Source organism: Epinephelus fuscoguttatus, linkage group LG17 (genome assembly GCF_011397635.1).
Source record: "Epinephelus fuscoguttatus linkage group LG17, E.fuscoguttatus.final_Chr_v1".
In the NCBI taxonomy this organism is placed as follows: Eukaryota; Metazoa; Chordata; class Actinopteri; order Perciformes; family Serranidae; genus Epinephelus; species Epinephelus fuscoguttatus.
In genome coordinates, this window is record NC_064768.1 from 11,694,427 (window position 1) to 11,718,283 (window position 23,857).

The 23,857-nt window shown below is 39.5% G+C and overlaps 2 protein-coding genes and 1 long non-coding RNA gene across 3 annotated transcripts in view; 2 read left to right on the forward strand and 1 right to left on the reverse strand.

Annotated features, from left to right (window-relative positions):
* The window catches only part of LOC125904445 (uncharacterized), a 69,615-nt gene extending 47,076 nt beyond the window's left edge, over window positions 1-22,539 (forward strand). The window contains exons 11-15 of the mRNA XM_049601839.1: window positions 7,591-7,830; window positions 19,649-19,756; window positions 20,280-20,381; window positions 20,756-20,773; window positions 20,947-22,539. Of these exons, the coding sequence (XP_049457796.1) occupies window positions 7,591-7,830; window positions 19,649-19,756; window positions 20,280-20,381; window positions 20,756-20,773; window positions 20,947-21,017 (539 nt within the window). The 3' untranslated portion in view covers window positions 21,018-22,539. The remainder of the gene's footprint in view (window positions 1-7,590; window positions 7,831-19,648; window positions 19,757-20,279; window positions 20,382-20,755; window positions 20,774-20,946) is intronic.
* Window positions 8,471-13,687, reverse strand: LOC125904458 (uncharacterized). Its single transcript, XR_007451452.1, has 3 exons — window positions 13,550-13,687; window positions 10,719-10,763; window positions 8,471-8,703 (listed from the first exon to the last, which is right to left on the reverse strand). It is a non-coding gene; the product is annotated as an uncharacterized LOC125904458 (long non-coding RNA).
* On the forward strand, window positions 14,168-17,355 carry LOC125904454 (major histocompatibility complex class I-related gene protein-like). Its single transcript, XM_049601851.1, has 3 exons — window positions 14,168-14,319; window positions 15,101-15,370; window positions 17,063-17,355. Exons 1-3 carry the CDS (start codon window positions 14,271-14,273, stop codon window positions 17,353-17,355), a joined length of 612 nt encoding a protein of 203 aa, XP_049457808.1. The 5' UTR covers window positions 14,168-14,270.
* Window positions 22,540-23,857: the final 1,318 nt, after the last annotated feature.

A 23,857-nucleotide genomic window follows, 5' to 3' on the forward strand; every position in this document is an offset into this window, starting at 1 on the left:
GACCGGACCCGAGTCCAAGACATTTATAACCGAGACAGTTATAACCCGGACCTACAGCACCGCACTGTGCACACAGTCTATGGAGCGGAGCCTGTGTTGCGTTCAGGCGTTGTCACATAAATACTGTAACAAATTCCAGCACTTGAATAAGCTATTTATTCTTTATTCCACTAAATTAGACATCTTTTGTTGGTCAGTCGTTAAAACAGATGCAAGTTTTACGCGCATCACTCGGCAGTTCAAACGTGCATGCTTAGTTTAATTAGGGCAAGCCACGTGTTGCAAGCCCTATTGCACACCTGTGCATGGCGATGCTTAAAAGATGTATTGTTCAGGTCTAACTGTCATAAAAATGACCCAGACCTTTATAATCCAGGCTTCTGTTGTGGGACTATAAAGAGAATAATAAAAATTAAATAGTCAGACTAGACACATATATATGTTGTTGTTGTTGTTGTTGTTGTTGTTGTTGCTGTTGTTGCTGTTGTTATACATATGTATATGTATATGTGTATATATATATATATATATACACATATATATATTTATATAAGGTCTGACACTATTTACCTTTTATTATTATTCTATTATTGTGATTTATTTCATGAGGGAATATCAGGGGCAGGGACAGACCAGGAAAAGGCCACAGCAGCTACATGGCCGTGGTTTTCTGCCATGCATGATGCCAGTGGGGGGAGGCCATCTATTGAGCCTCCTGTCCTGATTGATTCCTGTGATGGGGAAAACATGGCACCTGTGGCTGCTGTGGCCTCAGATGAGGGAGGGGAGGAGGAGGAGGCCTAGCCTGGCACCAGCAGCTGCACACAAGAGGAGATTGCAGAGCCATCAACCTCAACCAGCACCTCTCCACCAAAGAAAAGCAGCTGCCCTCCTGCAGTTTGTAAAGGAAGAGGCAGCCAGGGAGGAGGAGAGGTTCCAGGCCTCATAAAGGGCTAATGAGGAAGCCACAAAGAAATTCCTTGAGTTGTTTGAGAAACTTGTAAATAAATGATTTAATCCAATTACTGTTTTTGTTGCAGATCAGGCTACTTGTGAGCACAGAAGTTTCATTCCTTTTTGTCTTGTTTGTAAAGCAACACAAGATTCACATTGTGCCCCCCCCTTACAGGACATGGTGTAGGCACAACGATATCATCACCATCTTGGAGTGGTTCCAGGATGTCCCCTGCTGTCAAGCAGATGTTGTGAAGCACAGCACAAGTGGTGATGACAGTGGGTGCAAAAGTATGGTTTACCTCCAGAGCCTTGAAGAGCAGACACCTCCAACGCATCTTCATCATTCCAAAGGCTTGTTCAGTGATGGTGCGGGCCTCTGCATGGTGGCTGTTAAAGCGGCTCTGTACCCTCCCGTGCAGTGGCTCCCAATACGGAGTGATGATGGTCCCAGGCTGGTTGCTACATTGCTGTCTTGATGCAAATGTGGCATCCGTTTATTGCACCCACACACGTTCCTGTCAAGTTCCTGCCCAGAAGGCAGTCGCACAACCATTTGACGTAAGGCCGCAATCTTCTCTGCTCCATTGTGAACCAGTCAGCACACAGTAGACTTTGGGACCTGAAAAGCCCTGCAAACCACATTATAAGACAACCCATATGCCATCCAGTACAGGGTGATTAGAATTGTCACATGGTGTCCCCAGCCATGGATCCCCTCATGTGGCTGCAACCTCATCAAGACCTCCAAAGATACATGACTTACATGGTAGTCAGTCATCAGCTCCTGCTCCCCATCAAAGTAAATATTTAGGACGCATACTGTGGCATTAATTTGCCCATAAATGGCACCTGGTGAATTGTACTCAGTAATAAGTGCTCCAGACACACATGTAAGACAGTGCTAAATAAAGGTACTGGACTCATGTATGTAGGTATGGACTTTTAACCTTTTCCATGGATGTAAGATTTTAAGCCATGACAAAGGCAAAAGTAGATAGACAGATAGATAGATAGATAGATAGATAGATAGATAGATAGATAGATAGATAGATAGATACTTTATTGTCATTGTCATTTCCATTGCACATCCCCTTAGCAGCAGCAACAAAAACCTACATGTGCATGCATTAGTGCAAATTGTCATTCAGTGCAATTATTGCCCTGGGATAAAAATTGTTCTTGAACCGGTTTGTTCTGGTCTTAATTGTCCTGTATCTCCTGCCTGAGGGCAACAATTCAAACAGGGAGTGTCCTGTGTGTGTTGGGTCCCTGAGAATAGTCTGGGCTCTGCTGAGACAGCGGGAACTATAAAGTTCTTATTCCAGGGTGGGGAGAGGGCAACCTGTGTTTTTCTGGGCTGTGGTGATGACCCTCTGAAGCACCTTCCTCTCTGCTGTTGTGCAGCTGGTGTACCACACACACACACTATATGTGAGCACGTATGTAATGTTGACATTATACCACCTTTCACTACAGTTTCAATGTTTGTATCTGTAGGTGACATGAAGAGTATAGACTATATAGAATATAAACATTTCTATTTTACTCAGCCTTTCCTGTTTCCGTTTCAAAATCGAGGCCCTCTGACAATGTTTCTGTGGACAGACTCCCTTTAGTTGTTGACACAAGGCTTTTTGTTGCGAAATATTTGCATGACTGTGTTGTTGACAAAGCAGTTACTTGCATGGCTCCATAATGAAGGGAGTACTGGCTTTTAATTGTGGAAATATGATAGTTACAGCAGCAGGCAGCTCTGCAGCAGTGCTGCAGCATCAACGCTGTCTGTGTGAACACCGCAGGCATGCAAGCTTCAGCAATTTAGTGAGGTAGCCATCACACCCTGTTCAGCCAGGCAGCATGTCCCAGGTGATGCTGGCCAGTGAAGAGGAGTCAGCAGTCATTGCAGTGTGTCAGAGCTGGCTCAATTCTCTGACAAACAAACGCAAGAGGGAATGTAACTGCAAGTGATATTTATTTAACAAACGTAGTCAACAGAAACTAAGGCTAACAAAATACAACAATCTATATCTGTAATGTGGAAAGTCAGCAGTGACTGCGGGTGCATGGCTGTGTGTGTGTGTGTGTGTGTTGGAAGCAAACTAAACTGAAAAGGGACAACAGGTGAGCTGCAGGGTCAAGCCGGGAATGGGAAGCCAAGAGAGAGACCGGGCAGATTCCACAGGTGTTCATAGCCGCAGCCCCGCCCACTAAGGCACACATACAGATCCAGACAACCCCACCTCACTTGGGGTTGTCACAAGTGTGTCGATAAAACCTTTTTTGTCTTAACAATTTGTAATCACTACAAGCATGAGAGGTCCTTAAGCACACAGTCATAAATGTGCACTTATCAAACTTGAAAAGCAGTGATGAAGAATATCTAGGTTAAGACTGAGATTAGAAATGTCTAAACTGAGAAACATACATATAATATTGTTTTTGTTTTTTATTCTTGTCAATTTAACTTGAGTCATTTCTTCTAATCTTGTTTTGATGACTTCAGATCAATATTAAATTAGTTTAATGCTGACTAATGTTCACTTATTAAATTAGCCTCTTACTTTTATTACATTATTATGTGGTATCAGGTGTAAATGTTCTCATGCTTATAATTATGTCCCACATTGATCATTATATTTCTCAAATACTCTCCTTTCTTCTTAACCCACTAATGTGCCAATCACAAAGTTTAACTGCATAACTGTCGAACAAAATGAAACATTTTCTGAAGCACCTTTGACTCTTGAAGCTTTAGCTGTCAAAGTCACATGTTATTCCTAATTTGATATAAAGTCTTAGACAATGTACTGAAACAGTGATCTTCACAGGAGAAAACAAGTTTCCCAACTTCTATATCATCCGTCCATCTCTCATCAGATCAAAGACACTCCCATCTCTTACACAAGGAAAAACCGCAGAAAACCAAACAGCTGAGTCAGCTCAGTCCTTTACCCACACGTCTGTATAAAAACAAAATGAAAAAAATACTGTTGTTGCTTCTCTTCTGTCACGTTTCATCTCCAGGTAAGATCACTTTTTTCTTGTCACTTGACTCTTGCAGTTTAGTTTCACTTTTACCTCAGCTGGGTGTGATGATAATGTGTTTATAATTATACTGAATGTATAAACCTTGTTTGTCCTACAGCGAAACACTCTCTGAAGTTTTTCTTAGCTGCATCTTCTGGAGTCCCAAACTTCCCAGAGTTTGTGGGTACTGCAGTGCTTGATGAAATTCTGTTGGGTTCCTGTGACACCAACATCATGAAAGTAGAACTAAAACAAGAATGGTTGAAAGAGCTACTCGAAAACAATCCTCAGCAATTGAAGTGGTACAATGCAGAGTGTTCTGAGAACTTACATAACACCTTCAAAGCCTCAATTAATCACTTGAAGCAGCAGTTCAACCAAACTGGAGGTACAGAATTTATGTATTTTATATTTCACTTTTTATAGCAAAAATCTTCTGCATTCTGGTTTGTTATAGCCAGCACATTTACTGTATTTTCTACTCTGAACATGCACACATATTCATGTTCAGGTGCTCATTACAGGTGTCTGCAAGGTATTTAGAGCTGGGACTGTGTCTGAGACTGCAGGTGTCAAACAGGTGTCACTCTTTATACAAGAGTTTGATGTGCACATAATGCAAGAAGACACTGACTTTGCAGTCATTGGTCAATTCATGGAACAACAGCAAGAATTATATGAAAGTCATCACTCATATAAAGAAAAAGGGCACTAATAATCTGCACCTGAAAACTAGCAGTGAGTTTTTAAGATCATCAAGACATTTGTTCATCATTATGAATTACAGTCTCTGTTTCTGTCTCTCAGGTATTCACATTTTACAGAGGATGACTGGCTGTGAATGGGATGATGAGACTGGAGAGCTTAATGCTTTTACAAAGTTTGGTTATAATGGAGAAGACTTCATATCATTGGACCTGAAGGCATTGACATGGATCGCTCTGAAACCACAAGCTGTCACCACCAAACTGAGATGGGATACTGACAAAGCAAAACTAAATTTCTATGTGAATTACCTCACTCAGACTTGCCCTGAGTGGCTGAAGATGTATTTGGCATCTGGCAAGAGCTCTCTGCTGAGAACAGGTAGGATCATATTACCTAATGTAGTTTCAAGGACACAGACTCAGCTGCTATTGTATTATGATTCCAATCAGTTTTTGTCCGATTTCTGTGGCGGTGAGGTTTGATTTTGCTCTCACCAGTCAGTTGGGACAGACAGTTTTGAATGCTCTGACATCACTTTCTATCAGAGCTGAGACTGTGATAGACAGTGCACAGTTAGCATAAGTTTAGTAAGTTGGTAACATTTTCTTCAGCCCACATCTGTAATGCATTATGAGGGCTTTCATAGTATATTATAATGCATTCGCTATATAACTACACTTGTAAACACATAATGCTTTCTGATGCTTTATATCGGCAGCCATAAAACATTATTGATGTGACATTTTAAGTGTCAAGTGCCTCATGTATGCTCTTGACTACAATCTAGAGGTTGACTGATGGGGCTTAAAATGCATTATACTACCTATACTCAACTATACACACATCAAAAATCAGCTGTAGCAAGAACTGATTGTGTGCTACAATAGTCCATGCAGTATGATAACTTATCATTGATAAATTATTATTGTATGTGTTAAGTAAAGTGAAGTACATACTGATGCAGCTACAATAATGCATGCTTCATCATAACATTTCATTGTTGGTGTTAAGTGAAATGTTGTGCATTTTAATGCACCATGTAGTGATTATTATGTAATGCCTACCATAAATTAAATACTTTGAAAATACTTTCAAAGACTAAAGTGTGACACCCTCTAGTATGTAAAGACAAAGGGCCTCATGCAGCAACATTTTCTTGACTTGTCTCCTGACAACTCTCTTGACTGACTGTTAAATAAAGAAAGTAAACATATTTTCCTGACGTTAAAGGAAAATCTAAAAAAACAGAAATAGCAAAGCATTTGTGATGATGTAAATGTGTCAGCAGCAGCAGCAGTGGCAAAAGTATTCAGATCCTCAAATAAAAGTGCTAATACCACACTGCAAACTACTCTTTTATTCATAAAAGTCCTGCATTGAAAATGTCACTTAAGTAAAAATATGTACAGTCAGGAAAACATATTTAAGAAGGCTGTTGCCACAGCAGCCTGGGTTCGAATCCAGCCTGTGGCCCTTTGCTGCATGTCATGCCCCCTTCTCTCTCTCCCCCTTTCAAGCTTACCTGTCCTGTCCATTAAAGGCAAAATGGCCAAAAAAAATATCTTTAAGAATCAAAGGTCTTTAAATGCAGAAAAGTTTAGATTAACTTATTTAAACAAACTAATTAAAAAGAAAAGCAGCGACTCCTTATATTTCAGAAAGCCGGAACCATGAAATGTTTTTGCACGAAAAATAATGTCAACAATTATCAAAATAGTTGCCAATTAATTTTCAGCTGCACTTGTATATTTTCATATGGTTTGTATGCAAAAATCTTATTGTGTACAGCAACTAGTAACTAAAGTTATTAAATAATTGTAGTTTTTTAAAATGTACAATATTTCCCTCTGAAGAATAGTGGAGTAGAAGTAGAGTTTGCATTAGATTAAAATACTCAAGTAATGTAAAAGTACCCCAATTTACAATACTTGAGTAAATGTACTTAATTACATTTCAGCACTGGTCAGCAGGGGGATGCAAAGTAACTGAAATGACAGTAATTGGGATCAATGGACTAAATATAGTTGTATTACTTTTGCCCACGGATTTAATACTCCAATCATTGCAATTACTCTTCAGCATAATACCAGTAATCTAAATTTGATTTGAGTTTTGTGATGGACAAAGAAAATGTGGACTGTGAAAACAAAATGCCTTTTATCTTATCTTGGCAAGAGTGCTCTCAACCACTCTTGAAATTTTAGCTAATCTTAGAGAGAGTAAAAAAAAAGACATCACTGAATATCATTGAATTGTCATTTAATTTGTTGCATACATTCATGGTCCCCAAAGAATGGATCATAAAAACCTTTAACCTCTGGCTTTTATCTACTGCCATCATCAGGTCAAAATTTATGTTTAGCTAATACTTTTCTTTATGACCAAATACCAGCAAAACTAAATACACAGACACCAGCCTTAGCTGTACTTTATGTTTAGTGTTAATTGGCAAATATAATTTTGCTAACATGCAGAACCAAGATGGCATTACACCCACCAAACCTCAACACATTGGAATTATCATTGTTAGCATGTTGACATTAGCATTGGCTGCAACAAATAGCCTATCTACCACTGCTACTGACATGAATCAGCATACAGACTCTCTGTGCTTACAACTGTGACTTACCTCTACAAACACACATATGTTTTCAGTTGCTTCTATTTCTCTTGGTTTTTGCTATTCCTTACCTTGTTTTCTCTTCATTGATTTTTTTCATCCTTCTTTTACTCTGTATTCTTAACTTTGATGTTTGCTTTTCTCATCTTTCTCCATCCTTTTTCTCTGTCTCGTTCCCTTCCCCTCCATTATCTCTGCCATGCCCCCCGCCCTAGCCCTTCCCACAGTGTCTCTCCTCCAGAAGTCTCCCTCCTCTCCAGTCAGCTGCCACGCTACAGGTTTCTACCCAGACAGAGCCATGATGTTCTGGAGGAAAGATGGAGAGGAGCTTCATGAGAACGTGGACCATGGAGAGATCCTCCACAACCACGATGGATCCTTCCAGATGAGCAGTGACCTGAACGTTTCATCAGTCCCACCTGAAGACTGGAGGAGGTACGACTGTGTGTTTCATCTCTCTGGTGTGAAGGAGGACATCGTCACCAAACTGGACAAAGCAGTGATCAGGACCAACTGGGGTAAGACCATAGATTTGAGATGGCATCTATTCATTCTGGTGGAGTTGCTCACCTGGCACAAGTTTTCTAGCTTCTGAGTTTACTTCCGCGATATGAACCCCAGTGAATATGTGCAGTAGTGTCTTTCCCTCTGGCCCTGCCCACGAGTTCCTGCTTGGCTTATAGGCTTTACATTGTGATGACATCACAGGTCACAGATTTTAGAATCTGTTTTCTAAGGTCAAGGAAAGTTTTACAACTTTAAAACCACCATGGCTCAAACATTCACAATAAAGAGTCGTAATTTACCTTGTTTGTAGCTCGAGGTGCTGTCAGAAGTTTTACAGATGTCTCTTTTATGGGGAAAATACTTTTGGGACTGCAGGCAATTTTTTGCTGCAATACCACAAGTGTCCTCTTGGAAAAATTTGCTGCGAGAATGAGCAGCATTCCTGGTGGCCTGGAGACTAGTCTCGTCACCTGGAGACTGAGATCAGGCGTGAAGGAAATTGAAAATACTCACCTGTTTGTTTTGTTTTTTTCAAGCCAACCCTATATCATAATTAAAGAAGTTATGCCCACAAAAATATTGTATCAGGTCATCATCATAAATCATTTATTAATCCTTATTAATCTTGGATTTACAGGATAAGTGCTTTTTAACAGTTGTGTCTTATTTTCATAGTTTTGTACATTATTTTTCTCAATTGTGATAATATTGTCCTTATCAAAGCCATTGTAAACTAAACATATTGACTTTTATCCAGTGGTTGAGACAAAGTTTGAATGTTCTGTTGTGGTTCCAGTTTCTCCCTCACAGATTCCTGCTGATGCTGTTATTGGAGTTGTTATAGGACTGCTGCTGCTGACAGTCTGCATCACTGGACTCTTCATCTGGAGAAGGAACGATAATGTGAGCTATTTTTACTCTACTGTTTGATTTAGCACAGGTTCTGCGCCTCATTCACCAACACGCGCATAGAAATCTACTCTATAAAATAACGTGCAAAAACATGCAAAAAGGTCCTCAGATTCATGACTCATGATCACTGGCCAGTTTTATATTTACCATCTTGTGTATGTTAGTGAATCCAAATGATCAGTGGAGTTTGCATGCTCTCCCCGTGTCAGCGTGGGTTCTCTCCGGGCACTCCGGCTTCCTCCCACAGTCCAAAGACATGCAGATTGGGGACTAGGTTAATTGGTAACTCTAAATTGTCCGTAGGTGTGAATGTGAGCGTGAATGGTTGTGTGTCTCTATGTGTCAGCCCTGCGATAGTCTGGCGACCTGTCCAGGGTGTACCCTGCCTCTCGCCCGATGTCAGCTGGGATAGGCTCCAGCCCCCCCGCGAACCTCAAGAGGATGAATGAATGAATATTAAGGCTTTGTCACACCAGTGTGGGCAGTAAGTGAGCATCTGTGAATGTAATAATAATAATAATAATAATAATGATAATAACAACAATTTCATGGCACTAAAAAATTGTGGGAGTAGCCATCATTAGAACACAATTAATTTCATAGTTATTAAATACATTTGGCCAGATTTAAATATTGTCTATTAAAGCTTTTTAAAGAATGTGGTTTTAATAGGCTATAGTTCAAAGGTGTTTACATTTTCTAAGTCAGCTGGGCCTTCATCATTTGTGGGTACCCATGGTCTGAGGCAGTTCTAAATGTGTTTGCAGAGTACGAGCAAATGCTGGTGAAAAAATACTGATGAATCCCGGATTTGTGTGTAAAACACTGGTACGCATGGTTAAAGCTGAGATTGGTGCTTATCACTGTTTGTGAATGAGGCCCAATATGTTAAAGACATTGTGCCAGAAGGACACAGTAGAAGTCCATCACAGATGTACTGCATATATAAAAGCCGCTCTCCTACCTTTATATTCAAAGCCGAAATCTATGAAATTTATGGAGGAATTCTTCAAAACATGCAATTGTTTCCTTAGTTTCCTCTCATAAAATATCTTTCTAATGTTTTCTTTAACATTTGATACTGTAATCTCTCATCTGTATTTCAGGATTCAGACCTGCAAACGGTAAGTTTTCCTTTCTGAAAATAAAATATATTTGTTTTATTGAATGAATTTAATGTGTCTGCTATTATGTGTTTCTAAACATTAGTAATCAATCCTTAATGCCTAATCCTGTCTCTCATGTGATTACATAATTTCACTAATTTTCTGCCTTTAGCTTCGGACTCTTCATCACCATCATACAACACAGCTGACCGCAGTGAGTAGATCATTGTTTCAACCAAGCTGTGCACATGACACAATGTCCAAGTTCCATAACCCACAAAATCATTCCTCATAAGAGAGATTTTTTTGGGGTCAGTGTGATGCAGTGTGGTTACAGGAAGCACATAGAACTACATACACACATTTGATGCCTGTTGGGACAGAGATCAGTGGTGGAACAAATATTCAGAACCTTGACTTAAAGGTATACCATGTAGGGCTGTCGGTTACTGTTTGTAAATATGCATGACACTGAAAGTAACTGCCAACCCCGGATTCCCTGTTGTTTGGCGTTTTGCCTCACTGTATTTGCATTTTATTCAGTTTCTTTTAGATATGTGCTGCTTACAGTCTGACACCTGGTCAGTACCTTTTTATAAAGCCCTGACCACACCCGAGCACTGTGGGGCTATGACCATAAACTTCCCAAACACAGAAAAAAAGAAAGTACAGGCAAAGGGCAGAGTCTCTGCAGACAAACACACCGCCACACACTGGAAGATTCCCTCTGAAATGTATGGGAATAGAAGTATAAAGTAGCATGAAATTAAAAGTACTCAAGTAAAGTACAGTGCTGTTATTGCAAAATTACACCTATGTACAGTCTAAAAACATATAAATTGCTTACATAATGAACATTAATAATGTCTCAAATACCTTACCAATTATTCAGTTTGTCCCTTTATTATTTTTTCTTGACAGGTTCCCTGTGAAGATTAGAAGAGGACTCCAATGAAGTTACTGTGGCATCAAAACCGTTATCGATATATTATATACAGATATCAAAATATAAATAGAATATGTAGATATGAATAAAACAGACAGAACATCACAGGATAAGTCAAACTGCTCCGGTGTGAATTTATTTACGCAACAAACAAGATCATTAAAGTGACAGGAGTAACTGATGCCACTGTCCAGCTGTTTCTACAAACTCTTTCTGGAATTCTTATTAGTCTTGGACCTTCTCTGGTTCATATTATTAGACATTAGGCAGTCATCTGTCTTTGATGGTGATCAGTAGGACGTCCAGCCCTTTAGTTTCCATGTCATGGACTCCTGTTTGATGTTTCCATTCTTGAAACACATTAATGAAGACTCTGCAGTGAGCCCAAGCTGTAAACCACAGATTTAAACTTTATTTGTCAAACTTTGTTGGAAGTCAGATGATGGTTTCTGGACACACTGTTTAAGCTTTCACTACACTCTGAACCTGTGTTACAACCCAGGAATAGAAGTAACACAGAGGCAGTTGAGGTCTGACAGAGTTATTTATGGCAAGAGGAAGAACAAAATTAAAGTGAAGGCATAGGAAACGTATTTTGGACTTTAGCAGCAGACAAGCACAGACAGAGCTTCTGTGGAGGCAGGCAGTATCTCAACAAGATGAAGAAAGTATTCCTGTTGCTTCTTTTCTGTCAGGTTGCATCTTCAGGTAGGATTCTCTTGTATTTTTTCTAAATTGATTTCCAAAATAAACTCTTATCTTAAAGCGTTGATTTTATCTTTCTTGATAACATTTCTTTTAATTTTCTTTAAATTTCTGTGCATTTTACACAGGGATAGTCTACTTATACAATACAGTATATTACGTACTGTTAAGTAGGCTACATTTGTTAGAGTTATATAGCCTATACAGTTTGTAGTTGGAGCTGCATCAGTTTGGGTGCGTGGGAACTGTTCACACTGTGACCTGCAATTCAGACAGTGCAATCATTTTAGTACCGTTAAACCACTGGGTCTTACTGCCGTTGTTTTTGGGTGCAGGGATTGAAACTCACCGCAGGTCACAGGAAACGTCCTCATACACAAACAGATGCTTCACACAAGAGAAAGTAAAGAGAAAGTTAAAAAGGTTGAGTTTGCTGCTGCAAGTGCTTGTGAGACCATATTTAACAAATATATTTTCTGATGCAAGTGATGAAGCTGTAAATAAAGACTGCTCATTAGAAAACAGCAGTGGTTAAAACGTCCTCTGTTGATGTTTTCCTTCAGAGTAAAAAATAGCAATACAATTGTAATGAAATAATGCCCTCTGTAAGCAGTCAAAGTGGAGCTCATTTCATTTGCATTATGCATGCAGGGGCCACTTTATTAGGTACACATATACAATACAAACCCAGAGCTCAGGTGTAAATTATACCTTTACAAAGATCATATAAAGTTCAGTTTTAATCGACCCTATCATAGTGGTATTAATTTAACTATATAGATATTACTGAGGCTGCTGTGTGTTGAACTGGAGGCATTTGTCTTTCATTTAATTTATTTCAGTTGTGATGCACGTAGTGCAAATATCATTTTGCTAGCTATTCTTTTTTCCTTTTTTTATTTCTTTTAAACTTTGTCATCATAAAGTAAAAATGTGAAGTCAGCAAACGTATAAATACATTTTCTCACATTTGGAAAAAGAACAGCCAGATGTTTAATCAACTGATGGCAAATCATTTTTAAAAGTAACACATATCTAAACTATTTATATATGTAATCATATAACAATATTTCTGTCTGTTAAAAAAAACTTATACCTGCCCATTTCCTTGGTTAATCTGATCATTCAGATAGTTATGTCTTTATTGTTGGTTCAGTGATATTTTATTTATTGTACTGAGTTTTATGTCTTCATGTTTTTACTATGCTGTTGAACATGTCGTTGAACGCATCAGCTGCTTCAGCAGATTCTGAGTTTAGTTCCGTTTTCGGTCACCAACCACACAGTTCGTTCACTTTCTGTAATGGCTCATGCCATACTAAGATTATCAGGCTACAGACGCCGGACAATCCCCATAGACCCCCAAAGTTAAATTGCCCAACTTTACATCAGAAATAAACATGTCTACAGCCTGGTACAAAAAACAGTTAAAACGCTTTTGGTCTCTGGAGCTAATTTCTTCCTTCATCACAACTGTACAAGGGTACATTTTGACATAACTCACCCATTTACATTTTATTAAGGCTTAAATGTATGCAATTGTCACAGGCTGTAGTGATAGTGTCCTCAGCAAACCTGGTCTCACTTGATTACCAGTGCTTGGTCAGTGACTTCCGGCATCAGACACTAACGCAAAAAGCCGTCCTGTTATTAGTCTGGTTACCGTTATTGTTTAAATGGTGCCTGGCAGCATCAGGGGGAGACCTGGTGGGACAACAATGAAAGTTAAGCAGCAGAGGTTGAAGTAGGGTGGGTGGGAAAGGTGGTGGATGGGTCCAACAACCACCGACCCTCACCCGGGAGGCCAGTGTTCGCTTCCGGTAAGACTGTAAAGCCAAACCCTGTTCTTCTCTCCTAAACCCCACCATGTGCTTTTGTTGCCTAAACCCAGGCGTGTGTGTGTGTGTGTGTTAGCGAAACATAACTACATGCATTTGTTGTTGAAGGAAAAAAAACGTAGATTCAGTGTATCAACATAGTGCATTTATTTTATTTTGTATTTTGAAAACAGATAATGGATGTAACAGACAGACGTTGACAGAAAGTCAACAACCAACCTACCTACGGTACCTTGCATGTCATATCTCAGCGTGGACAGTCCATGACCAAACATCGATATCTGAAGAGGTCAGACTGAGAATGTGTTGCCTCGGCTTCTCAATCAGATCCCTCTCTCCTCCACAGCTTCACCCTCGTGTACAAATAATGGTCCCCTCTGCCTCCAGAAAAAACAAAAACAAGATGGCAACAGCCATAGTGCCAGACCTGAGGCTTAAAAACAAGAGTCCACAAACTAAGGGGTGACAACATGGTAGCTATGTCCATTTTTTTCAGTCTATAGTTTAAATATCATCCAACTAATTTATTAAAATCTCAATTATTCCTGTATATCTATCATAAGGCACACTAGAGTTACCCCAGTTTGAGCACTGGTTACAGTAGATAACCAAGAAAATGTATATGTTTTAACCAGTATGCAGTCCTATTTCTTGAATCCAAAGAGTCCAAGAAGCTTTTTTATGTTTTTTTTGTTGTTGTTTGTTTGTTTATTTTTTTCAAAAATCCAGATAAAATATTAATAATGCTGCATGGTGTCGCATTTATATAAAATGAAATACAAAATTCAAACACCTCCCCACCCCAATAAGTTTCGTACAGTCCCTTATCTAGTTGCGCCAGAGGCACTTCCACCTCCCTCCGCGAGCAAATAGCGTTGCACGCACAAGTGACACAGCAGGAGACCCAGCTCGGTCCTCTAGTCACACGTCTTTCTCAAAACAAGATGAAGCCGTTATTTTTGCTGCTGCTCCTCTGTCACATTTCATCTCCAGGTAAAATCACATTGCACTTTCCACTCGGCTCTGTATTTTGCTCCTGCGTAGCTCCAAGACACACCGGTAATTTAGTTTCACTTTCACTTCAACGTGATATGTCTGATGTGTTTCTGTTACATCATACTAAATTTATAGATGAAGAGTGTGATGATGATGTGTGTATATTCAGTGGCGTGATGTTTTTTTCATTATAGGGCCCGAGGGGGCACATTAATCAGGTCTCTGGACATTTTCGCGTCAAACACTTCATTTCCTGCATTCTGCTGATTTTTTTTCACGATTGCTTTGTAGCGTTTATTTTTCTGTAGATCAACGTATCTCTTTAATGTTATGTCAAACTGGGGTTTATAGGAAACTTTAAATATACGTGCAGAGCAGCCAGTTCAACACTTGTTAAAACGCTTCATTCTTACTCTTACCTCTCTCTTCTTTTTGCGCTATCTCTGTGTTCGGGATGTGAAATCATGACGTCATGACTTAACTTGGTCGGCTTCATACTTCATTTGGGGGGGTGGGGGGTCACAACAGGGGGAAATGCGAGACTGATTACCCAAGGCCCCAATAGGAAGGGGACCCTCAAGAAGCCTGAAATAAATTGTTTGTTTTTCTCAGAAAGTAATGTCAAAACTAAATTATTCATTATTTGTTTATCTAAATTTGTTTCCTTTGTATAAAGTTGAATGTGCAAAATGGTTTTGTCCACCCCTCCCAAAACCTATGTCCACATTTATAGCCTATTTACAGTGAATGTAATGTATGAACCTTGTTTGTCCTGCAGTGAAACACACCCTGAAGTTTTTCTTCACTGCATCTTCTGGAGTCCCAAACATCCCAGAGCTTGTGTCTGCTGCAGTGGTTGATGAACATCTGGCAGCTTATTGTGACACCAACAAAAAGATAGTCGAACCAAAACAGGATTGGATGAAAAAATTATTGGAAAACAATCCTCGGCACCTGGAATGGTACACTCAAGAGTGTTTTAAGATTCAGCCTAATCAGTTCAAAGCCAAGATGGAGAGCTTGAAGCAGCGCTTCAACCACAATGGAGGTACAGTATGTATTATATTGTATTTAACTTTTTGCTGCTAAATTCTTCTGTTTTGTTTATGACATAAAATGACCCAAACTCATTCCAGCCTTGAGAAATTCAAAAGATCAATCAATAGTAGAAATATCATCACAGTTACACACACACACACACACACACACACAGGAGGAGAAAAAGCAGGAAGACATCCTTAATTTCCTTCAGTAATAATCACCACCCGTTTACTTCCATTCAAGTTCATTGCTTTAGATGGCAAAGCAAATTCCCATCTTGGCATCACATGGAGTTCAGCTTTGGTGAACCTATTCCTGCTACCAAATATGACCGCTTGTGTGGTGTTCACACTCTGCAGAAGTACCTCATCTTCAAAATAGAAGGGTTTTTTATGTTTGAGATCTGGTGCTCTATCTTCTTTAGACTTTTGGTTAGGCATTCTTAAATGACCTCTTTCAGCTACTTCTTCTTTTCAGTTTCTGTGTGTGCACATGGCCCTGCAGTCTCATGCCCTTATATGGAGATTGCCAGGGCGTTTACCTATGCTTATTAGGACTGACTTTCACATACTTTCAATTTAGGGGGACAGTGGGATTGATCATTTTAAAAAGATGTTGTGAATCTGATGCGGACTTTTCTTAGGACTTTTCTTAAGAACAAATTTAAGAAAACACTAAAATAAGGCCCATTGATTGTTGCTGTCTCTAGTCACCTGATACTGTATGATAGTAGATGAAAAATACAAGCTGTCCCACACGAGAGATAATGCCTGGTTGGCAGTGAGTTGAAAGACAGGCATGGAACAAGTAAACGGAAAATGTACTGATAACATTATGTCTTGGGGTTTTTATTAGTAAACCAGCTTACACTAGCTAGGTAGCTAGCTTTCTGTGTGCGTCACAGCAGGCACTGCCCACATTCAGCACAAATATTAACCTATCAGGTAACTCAACTCAACTCCATTTACTCATGTGTGACAGGGCCCTAACACTTGAAAAAAATATTAACAGAGTATGTAAGATTCTAATATTGTAGGCTTAAAGTCTTTATCATGTACAGTATGTATAGAAAAACTTAATTTGCACAAAATCAGACTAACAAATTTAAAATCTTTACACAAAGATTTTCTAGTACACGTAATGTTTGTGGTCAAATATCTTGAGTCAATGAGCTTTGGATCAGGGAACAGCCAGGTGTTTCCCATCATGCACTGAAATTTTGCATTCAGCAGAGCAACCTAGAGTACCTGATTCTAGAAACTGCAGCTACCTCGACCTGATTTGACTACCATTACTGATGTCAGATATCAAAGGCAAGTCAAGATCAAGAGAGATGCAACAATGGTCCCCAGCTGGACTTCAACCAGGGACGTTGCAGTTCATGGTCAGCGTTTTAAACCCTAAGCCATTCAGTGACTTTGAGTGATTTTATAGAACAATTTGATATGCACAGAATCCAAGAGGACAAACCCACTTGGTTTCCTGACTGGGACAGTCATCTGGAAATTTAGCTACCACTCTAAATTTGAAACTTTGAAAAAAAAAACAAAACACTGGGTTCCGTCACTCACTTAAAGAAAAAGTGCACTGATTATCTGCCCTTGAAATACAAGACTGGGAGTATAGCCGTGCATTTTTTACCACTGGAGATATAATCTGTCCATCATTGTAAATATCAGTCTCTGTTTCTGTCTCTTAGGTGACCACATTTTACAGAGGATGTATGGCTGTGAGTGGGACGATGAGACTGGAGAGGAAAATGCTTTTAATCAATACGGTTACAATGGAGAAGACTACATATCATTGGACGTAAACACATACACATGGATTGCTCCAAAACCACGGGCTGTTGTCACCAAACTGATCTGGGATGCTGAGAAAGCTAGGACAAAATGCAATCAGATGTACCTTACGCAGATTTGTCCTGAGTTCCTCAAGATGTATGTGGCCTTTGCCAAGAGCTTTCTGCTGAAAACAGGTAGGATCACATGACCTGATGTAGTTTTGTGGACACAACAATGTTCATGCAGTCTGTTCAGACTGAACTGCGGTTGTATTGTTACTGCAATCAGTCCGACATGACTTTCTTTTTGGTCATTTTCTTTAGCAGTAAGATTTGATTTGGCCTTCAATCAGAAGAGGCTGGCACTTTGGTGACTTTGGTGATCCTCTGACTTTTCCTTTAGCACCATCTAACTGACATTTATTTGTCCATACTCAAAAATCTCAAAACCAATTGTATGGATTGCAATTAAGGTTTTTTGTTGTTGTTGTTGTTTTTGAAAATTGATTCTTCAGCAGTCTCCCCTCATCACAAAGGTAGTTAAGTGTTCGGACTAAAGGCTTAGACAAACCAAACTTAAGAGAACTAGTGGCAACGAAAGCCCCCTGCTGCGTCGGCTGACTTTGGCTGAGTCTCAAAACTTGCACATGAACACACAGCAAAGACAACAGCCAACGGGCAACAAGCACATATGTTTTGCGCTTGCGTGAGAGTAAATACCCCTTCATATGAGCAGACAGTGGTAGTCAGTAATCATCATTGAAAAAGTGAAACAGAAAGAGCATCTTAACACCAGTTAGCCAGTTAGCACATTGACAACACAATCCAATGCTGATGGAACAAAGCATATTTATCTTGCGCCATGAACAATAAGACAAACCATCATGTTATGTTTCTGAGCTCAGTGTCTAAAAACCCCCATTTTGTAACAAGTTTGTTTTGGTCTCACTCCCTCTTGACTTAAGCTGTTTGTTTACTTTCCTCATTTCCGTTCTCCTCTCGTGAAGAGAGCTTAACTTCCAATCAAAGTGATTTAAATTCACCAAGGGGCTTTGCACACGCCAATTCAACATGCTGTATCACCAGAAAAAAACCTGACTAGCACCAAAGAGGGCCGATGGTGCAGAACACACTGCACCAGCTATGGCGGCAGATGCTCAACGACAGTTCAACATTCACCGACGGCTGACCGTCGGCTTGGTGTGTCAGGGCCTTAATGTTACCCTTTTCAAAACAAGGTCCAAGATCATCTTTTTGGGTGGACTTTAAACCATGGATGCTGAGGTGGAGAAAAACCACTGGGTGTAGAAGACGCCTTGTTCGTTCATGGAGTGGTGTCACAATCACTAATCATTAGACCAAGCAATGCGAACAAAATGTTGGCAAACCAGTAGTCTGCTGCTGTTGTTGTTATTTCTAGCGTATGTTCGACACACAAAGCAGCAATTGGTATGCGCAAATTGGGAAGATGACATCATTGTTTCCCAAATGCTTCGTTTTTCACATCCACACAGATACACAGTAACCAGAGTTTTAAAAAATCTGCACCAAAGAAGGCATTTTAAAATATCTCAGTTTTATAAAACTCGTCTACTTTGCATGCAGACAAGTGGCCAAGAAAATATGTTTACAAAAATATCTATATACGCATAGACAGGGCCTAAATTTGGTACCCAAATAGCATACTGCGATTAACATTTAGCTCAAAGCGCTGCTGTACCTCATTACAACCTCATCAGGCTGCTAGCATGGCTGTAGACTCTGTGGATTTAGTTAGGTTACTCTGTTTGACATTGGCCAGCAACAATGACCTACATTACTACTGATATGAACCAGCATGGAGACTCACTGTGCTTACAACTGTGATGTCTTGAATTACTTCTCCTTTCCTTTTTCGCTATTCCTTGTGTCGATTTCTCCTTATTGAAATTTTCTTATATTCCTTTCCTTTTAATTTCTTACCTTTCACTGTTTCTCATCTTCCTCCGTCCCCTTTGTCTGTCTCCCTCCAGACCTTCCCTCAGTGTCTCTCCTCCAGAAGTCTCCCTCCTCTCCAGTCAGCTGCCACGCTACAGGTTTCTACCCAAACAGAGCCATGATGTTCTGGAGGAAAGATGGAGAGGAGATTCATGAGGACGTGAACATCAGAAAGATCCTCCCCAATAACGATGGATCCTTCCAGATGAGTGCTGACTTGAACCTTTCATCAGTCACACCTGAAGACTGGAGGAGGTACGACTGTGTGTTTCATCTCTCTGGTGTGAAGGACGACATCGTCACCAAATTGGACAAAGCAGTGATCAGGACCAACTGGGGTAAGACTGGAAACAGATGTGATGGAAATGGAAAAACACACCTGTTTATTTTGTGTGTTTGTTTTTTGTTTTGTTTGTCCCCTATAGTTAAATCATAAAGATGTTATACCCAGAAGTATTTGATACCAATTCTAATCATCTCCATCTAGTAGTTGAGACAAAGTGTGAATGTGTGTTGTGGTTCCAGTTTCTCCCTCACAGATTCCTGCTGATGCCGTTATTGGAATTGTTGTAGGACTGCTGCTGCTGACACTCTGCATCACTGGACTCTTCATCTGGAAGAGAAACAACCATGGTGAGCGAAGACATTTTCACTCTATTTGATTCAATATGTTGGTTTAACTCCAGGATAATAACCGTCAAAAACGTCAGATCGTCAAAGAGTGAGATAAGAGGGTGCTGAATGCAACTGCATGTCTGTGGTTTATTGGGGACTTTAGCTTTTGTTCTCAGATTAAGTATCATCTTCAGAAAACTAATAAAAAAACAATTAAAAAATTTAAGTAAAGCAATGTGTTGCTTGTTTCAGGATCACTGGTCAGATAATGTGGGCCTAACAAGATTGTTTAATTTTCTTAAAGTCATAGAAAGTTTAAAGCATTTTATAGACCACATTGTCTAAAACACAAATATAACAAGACCAGTGAGACCTACACAACATGATTTTATTCCATTGTATCTGCTTTGCTGAATTAAGGAGAACTTTAACTTTGAACATTTAAGTGTATATTTATTCATTTATTTACAGTGTCAGTGTCACTGACCTGCTCTGTCTGTACAGGTCTTAATTATTAGTATTATACTTTTTTGTTCAACAGAGAAGCCCAGTGACATGACCATCCCCATCACTGCTGCAGTGGTTGTTCTTGCTCTCATCCTCATCGCTGCCACTGGATTCACTGTTTACAAATGGAAGAAAGGTGAGAGAGAAAAATGGAAAGATCATCTGCTCAATTGGCTTTTTCAGTACTTTGATATTAGTCTTTGAGTTGATGCTTTTATCCAAGTTGCAGAACTGAAACAAGAATCAGCTTCCTGCATCCCGTAAGCTAACTAACAGTAAGGGCTGTCAGGGTCAGAGCCTGTTAGTCATGATAATGTGACTATACCACGATCATGTGGGAAAGAAGAGATAAGAAATCAAGTAAGGTTGAAACACAAGGGTAGAATGGATTTATTTTTTCTGTTTGAGTAAGTAGAGGAGGGGATCATATTCAGTGGAGAAAAGCTAACAAAAGATATTCTGGCATTTACAGCTGTAACTCAAATGATTTGTCTTTTGCTTTAATTTCAGCAAAAAGTCCTCCACCTCGTAAGTAAAAACTTTTATTTTATGGCAGCCGATCTGAAACACACTTCATGCTGTACATTGAAAAGGTTTCAAATTACTGTGAATATTAACTTCTTCAAGACGGTTTCCTGTATTTACTGTTTAGAAAAGTTCAATGCAGAATAAACACTAACAGTTTGTGTCTGACCTTACAGCTCCTGACAGCAGCTCTGAGCTCACTGAGAAACTCGATCCAAGTTCGGCTGATGAACACAGAAAAAAGTAAATAACTTGGCATGTGTCATATTATAGTTTTAAAGAAGCAAAAGACATTTAAAGATGGCTTCATGCAGCAAAAGTATAGTAGTAGTCACAGTATATGTATTGATATTTAAATGTAAGATATGGTTTCATTTCACATTTTTTTTATTTTATATTTCAAATGTGAATTTTATGAAAATGTTTTATCATTTATTAACACTGATGCAACAGTGTGTTACCTATCTGTCTTGAAGCACATTAAATGAGACAGACAGTGATGGTGGTTGGACTACTGAGCCATGGCATTCACATGTAGTTGCCTGAAGCCAGTTGGGCCAGTCACTGTAGTTGAGCCTGAGCAGGTATAATGTAGATATAAAGTAGCAGAGTATTGGCTCTTTGCTTGGGTGACTAAAGGATTTAAAGGCAGCTTTGAGATGCGTTAGGTCAAGGTCAGAGAATCGCGTTGCTTGTCAGAGGACTCAATAGATCCATGACAGCACGACCAACTGCAGGTCCTGATGAAAGGTCAAAACAGTATTTAACATGCATACTGAGCTTCAGCCACTGAAGGTCTGTCACCACAGCTGCCATCTGCTCTCATGCCAGCAGAGTACTGTCCTAGCTGGAAGCAAGGCAGGGGGACCACAGGGTGCACTAGCAAGCTAATTGTCATCTCATTCGTGGTCCAGTGAACAATAAATTCTTCAAATGCAGTGCCCCATATTATTTTCCAAGCTACTGTAGCTGTCATATTTTGTGGAGAAGGACCCTCACTTGCACCTGTGGCAACACAAATTCAGCTTGCTTGTGACCCAGCATCGGGGGTTTGATGCTTGACCGCCTCGACTGTGCACCAGATCAGCAAACTTGCTGCTGTTACATAGGTTAAACCTGGCGCTGAGATTTTGAGCGGACCGAATTTGAGTTGCTACAGCCTTTAACTGAAGTCCATCTCCACAAAATATGACAGCTACAGTAGCTTGGAAAATAGCGATATGGGCTGTAGCAACTCAGATTCAGCCAGCACAAACCCTGGCGCTCCTTGCTGCATCAATAAAGGGAGCACAGTGTGTGCTAGTTAGCTAAATCTTGTGCTGCTGCTTTGTTGTGAATCTGTGCAAAAACCACACCTCATTCATTTGAATATGTACAAAATGGAAATAAAAACAGCTGGGTAATAAATATGCTATTATGAAATAAATATATCCTGAAATAAATAAATGTGCAATTATGGAATTAAAGTACCCGTAATAATAAAAGTAATCTTTTGAAAAAGGTCCTTCAAAGAAAAAAATATTTATTTATTTATTCAACTATGATAACTAATTTATTTCAGAAGCATAGGCTTATTTGTGTGTTTATCTATTTGATATTGACTTAAATGTGTGTAAAATCTGTGTGAAAGGTTACAACATCATTTGACATGAATACATGGCTTCCATAGGCATTTTTGGCACATTTTTCTGTGTATTGATAACCATAAATGAATGTCTAAATGGAATCTGTTGCTCTTTCTTTTTGTGTTGATGTTTTGCTTTTTAATAAAGTCCACAGTTTTCAAAGGCTGGTCTATTTTTGTAAGTCCACATACTCATCTGTGACTGCAGTTGCAGCAATATAAACATAACCTGTGCAGGAGCCATTTAAAATGTGTAGTTCTATTTTTATAATTATACAATTCTGTGTACATTTTATCTAGAGACTAAAACACTTCTGACCACTAGATGGTACTGTGTGCATAGTCTATTAGGGAATGCTGGTTACAAGTGATGTGAATTAGGTGGGTTTTTTTTTTTTGTTTGTTTGTTTGTTTTGTGAGATTATTTTTGGGCATTTTTTGCCTTGAATTATAGGAAATCTAAGATAGACAGGAAAGGTGGGAGAGAAAGGGGGAATGACATGCAGCAAAGGGCCCCAGGTCAGAATTAAACCTGGGCCCTTGCAGAGGACTTGGCCTATATGGGGGCGCACACTCAACCAGCTGAGACAAAGGTCGCCCCATGAATCAGGTGTTTTAAGGTCACAGTGGAAGGGGAAGTCATTTTGAACATAGGTGTGGGAATATGTGGGGTTCCATACAAATGGACCCAAGTGGACTCAGCAATACTCAACATTTACTTGAACTCTCCATTAGCAAAGCACCTACCTTTGAAAGTAGATCCAATCAATCCACACAATCTGTCAATTTGTCACTAAAGAGAAGCATCACCAAGGCTAATCAAAGCCTCCAGCACTTCAAGTACTGGAAAAACAAGCTTATTCACAGTAGTCATTTGGGGTGGTAGTCGCTTGATATGTACTATTAATAGAATAGAATAATAACATTCCCTTACAGCGGTAATGATCTGATCTCTCAGAGAAAGTCAGTGTTTCTTCATTAAAAGACATTAAACTGAATCAAAATTTGGAGTGAGTCTGATGATATTAACTTGACACACTTTCTTATCCCTCAACACAATCTCCACCTTTAATTTGTGAGGCAAAAGGGAAAGTAAACTAAAAATAGAAGCAGGTTAAACAGGTTGTAATTACAGGAGAAGCTGAGAGACTGAGATGTAGAAAAAAGAACAAAGTTGAAGATAAACAATAACACAAGTACTCTGTGTCCTACCTCCTTGCCTCATATCTGACAGGTCAAAGTCTGTGTCTTGCACGATGCAGTGTGTTTTTGGAATTGAGCAGCAGACAAGTGCAGGCAGATCAGAGCGAGCTTCAGTGGAAGCAGGCAGGAGCAGATCCAGCAACAACCGGTAACTAATATGTAAATGAAAAACACGAAGCCTTGAAAAACAAGATCTGGTTCCGTACACATTAAAGCTTATAATACAGTAACACCATCAATAATAATCATAAAGTCAAATT

Bases quoted from the DNA above. Each gene is read 5' to 3' on its own strand.
- LOC125904454 (XM_049601851.1), top strand. From the start codon at position 14,271: ATGAAGCCGTTATTTTTGCTGCTGCTCCTCTGTCACATTTCATCTCCA. The intron at 14,320-15,100 runs GTAAAATCACAT...TTTGTCCTGCAG, and splicing joins CTGTCACATTTCATCTCCAG to TGAAACACACCCTGAAGTTT. The intron at 15,371-17,062 runs GTACAGTATGTA...TCTGTCTCTTAG, and splicing joins GCGCTTCAACCACAATGGAG to GTGACCACATTTTACAGAGG.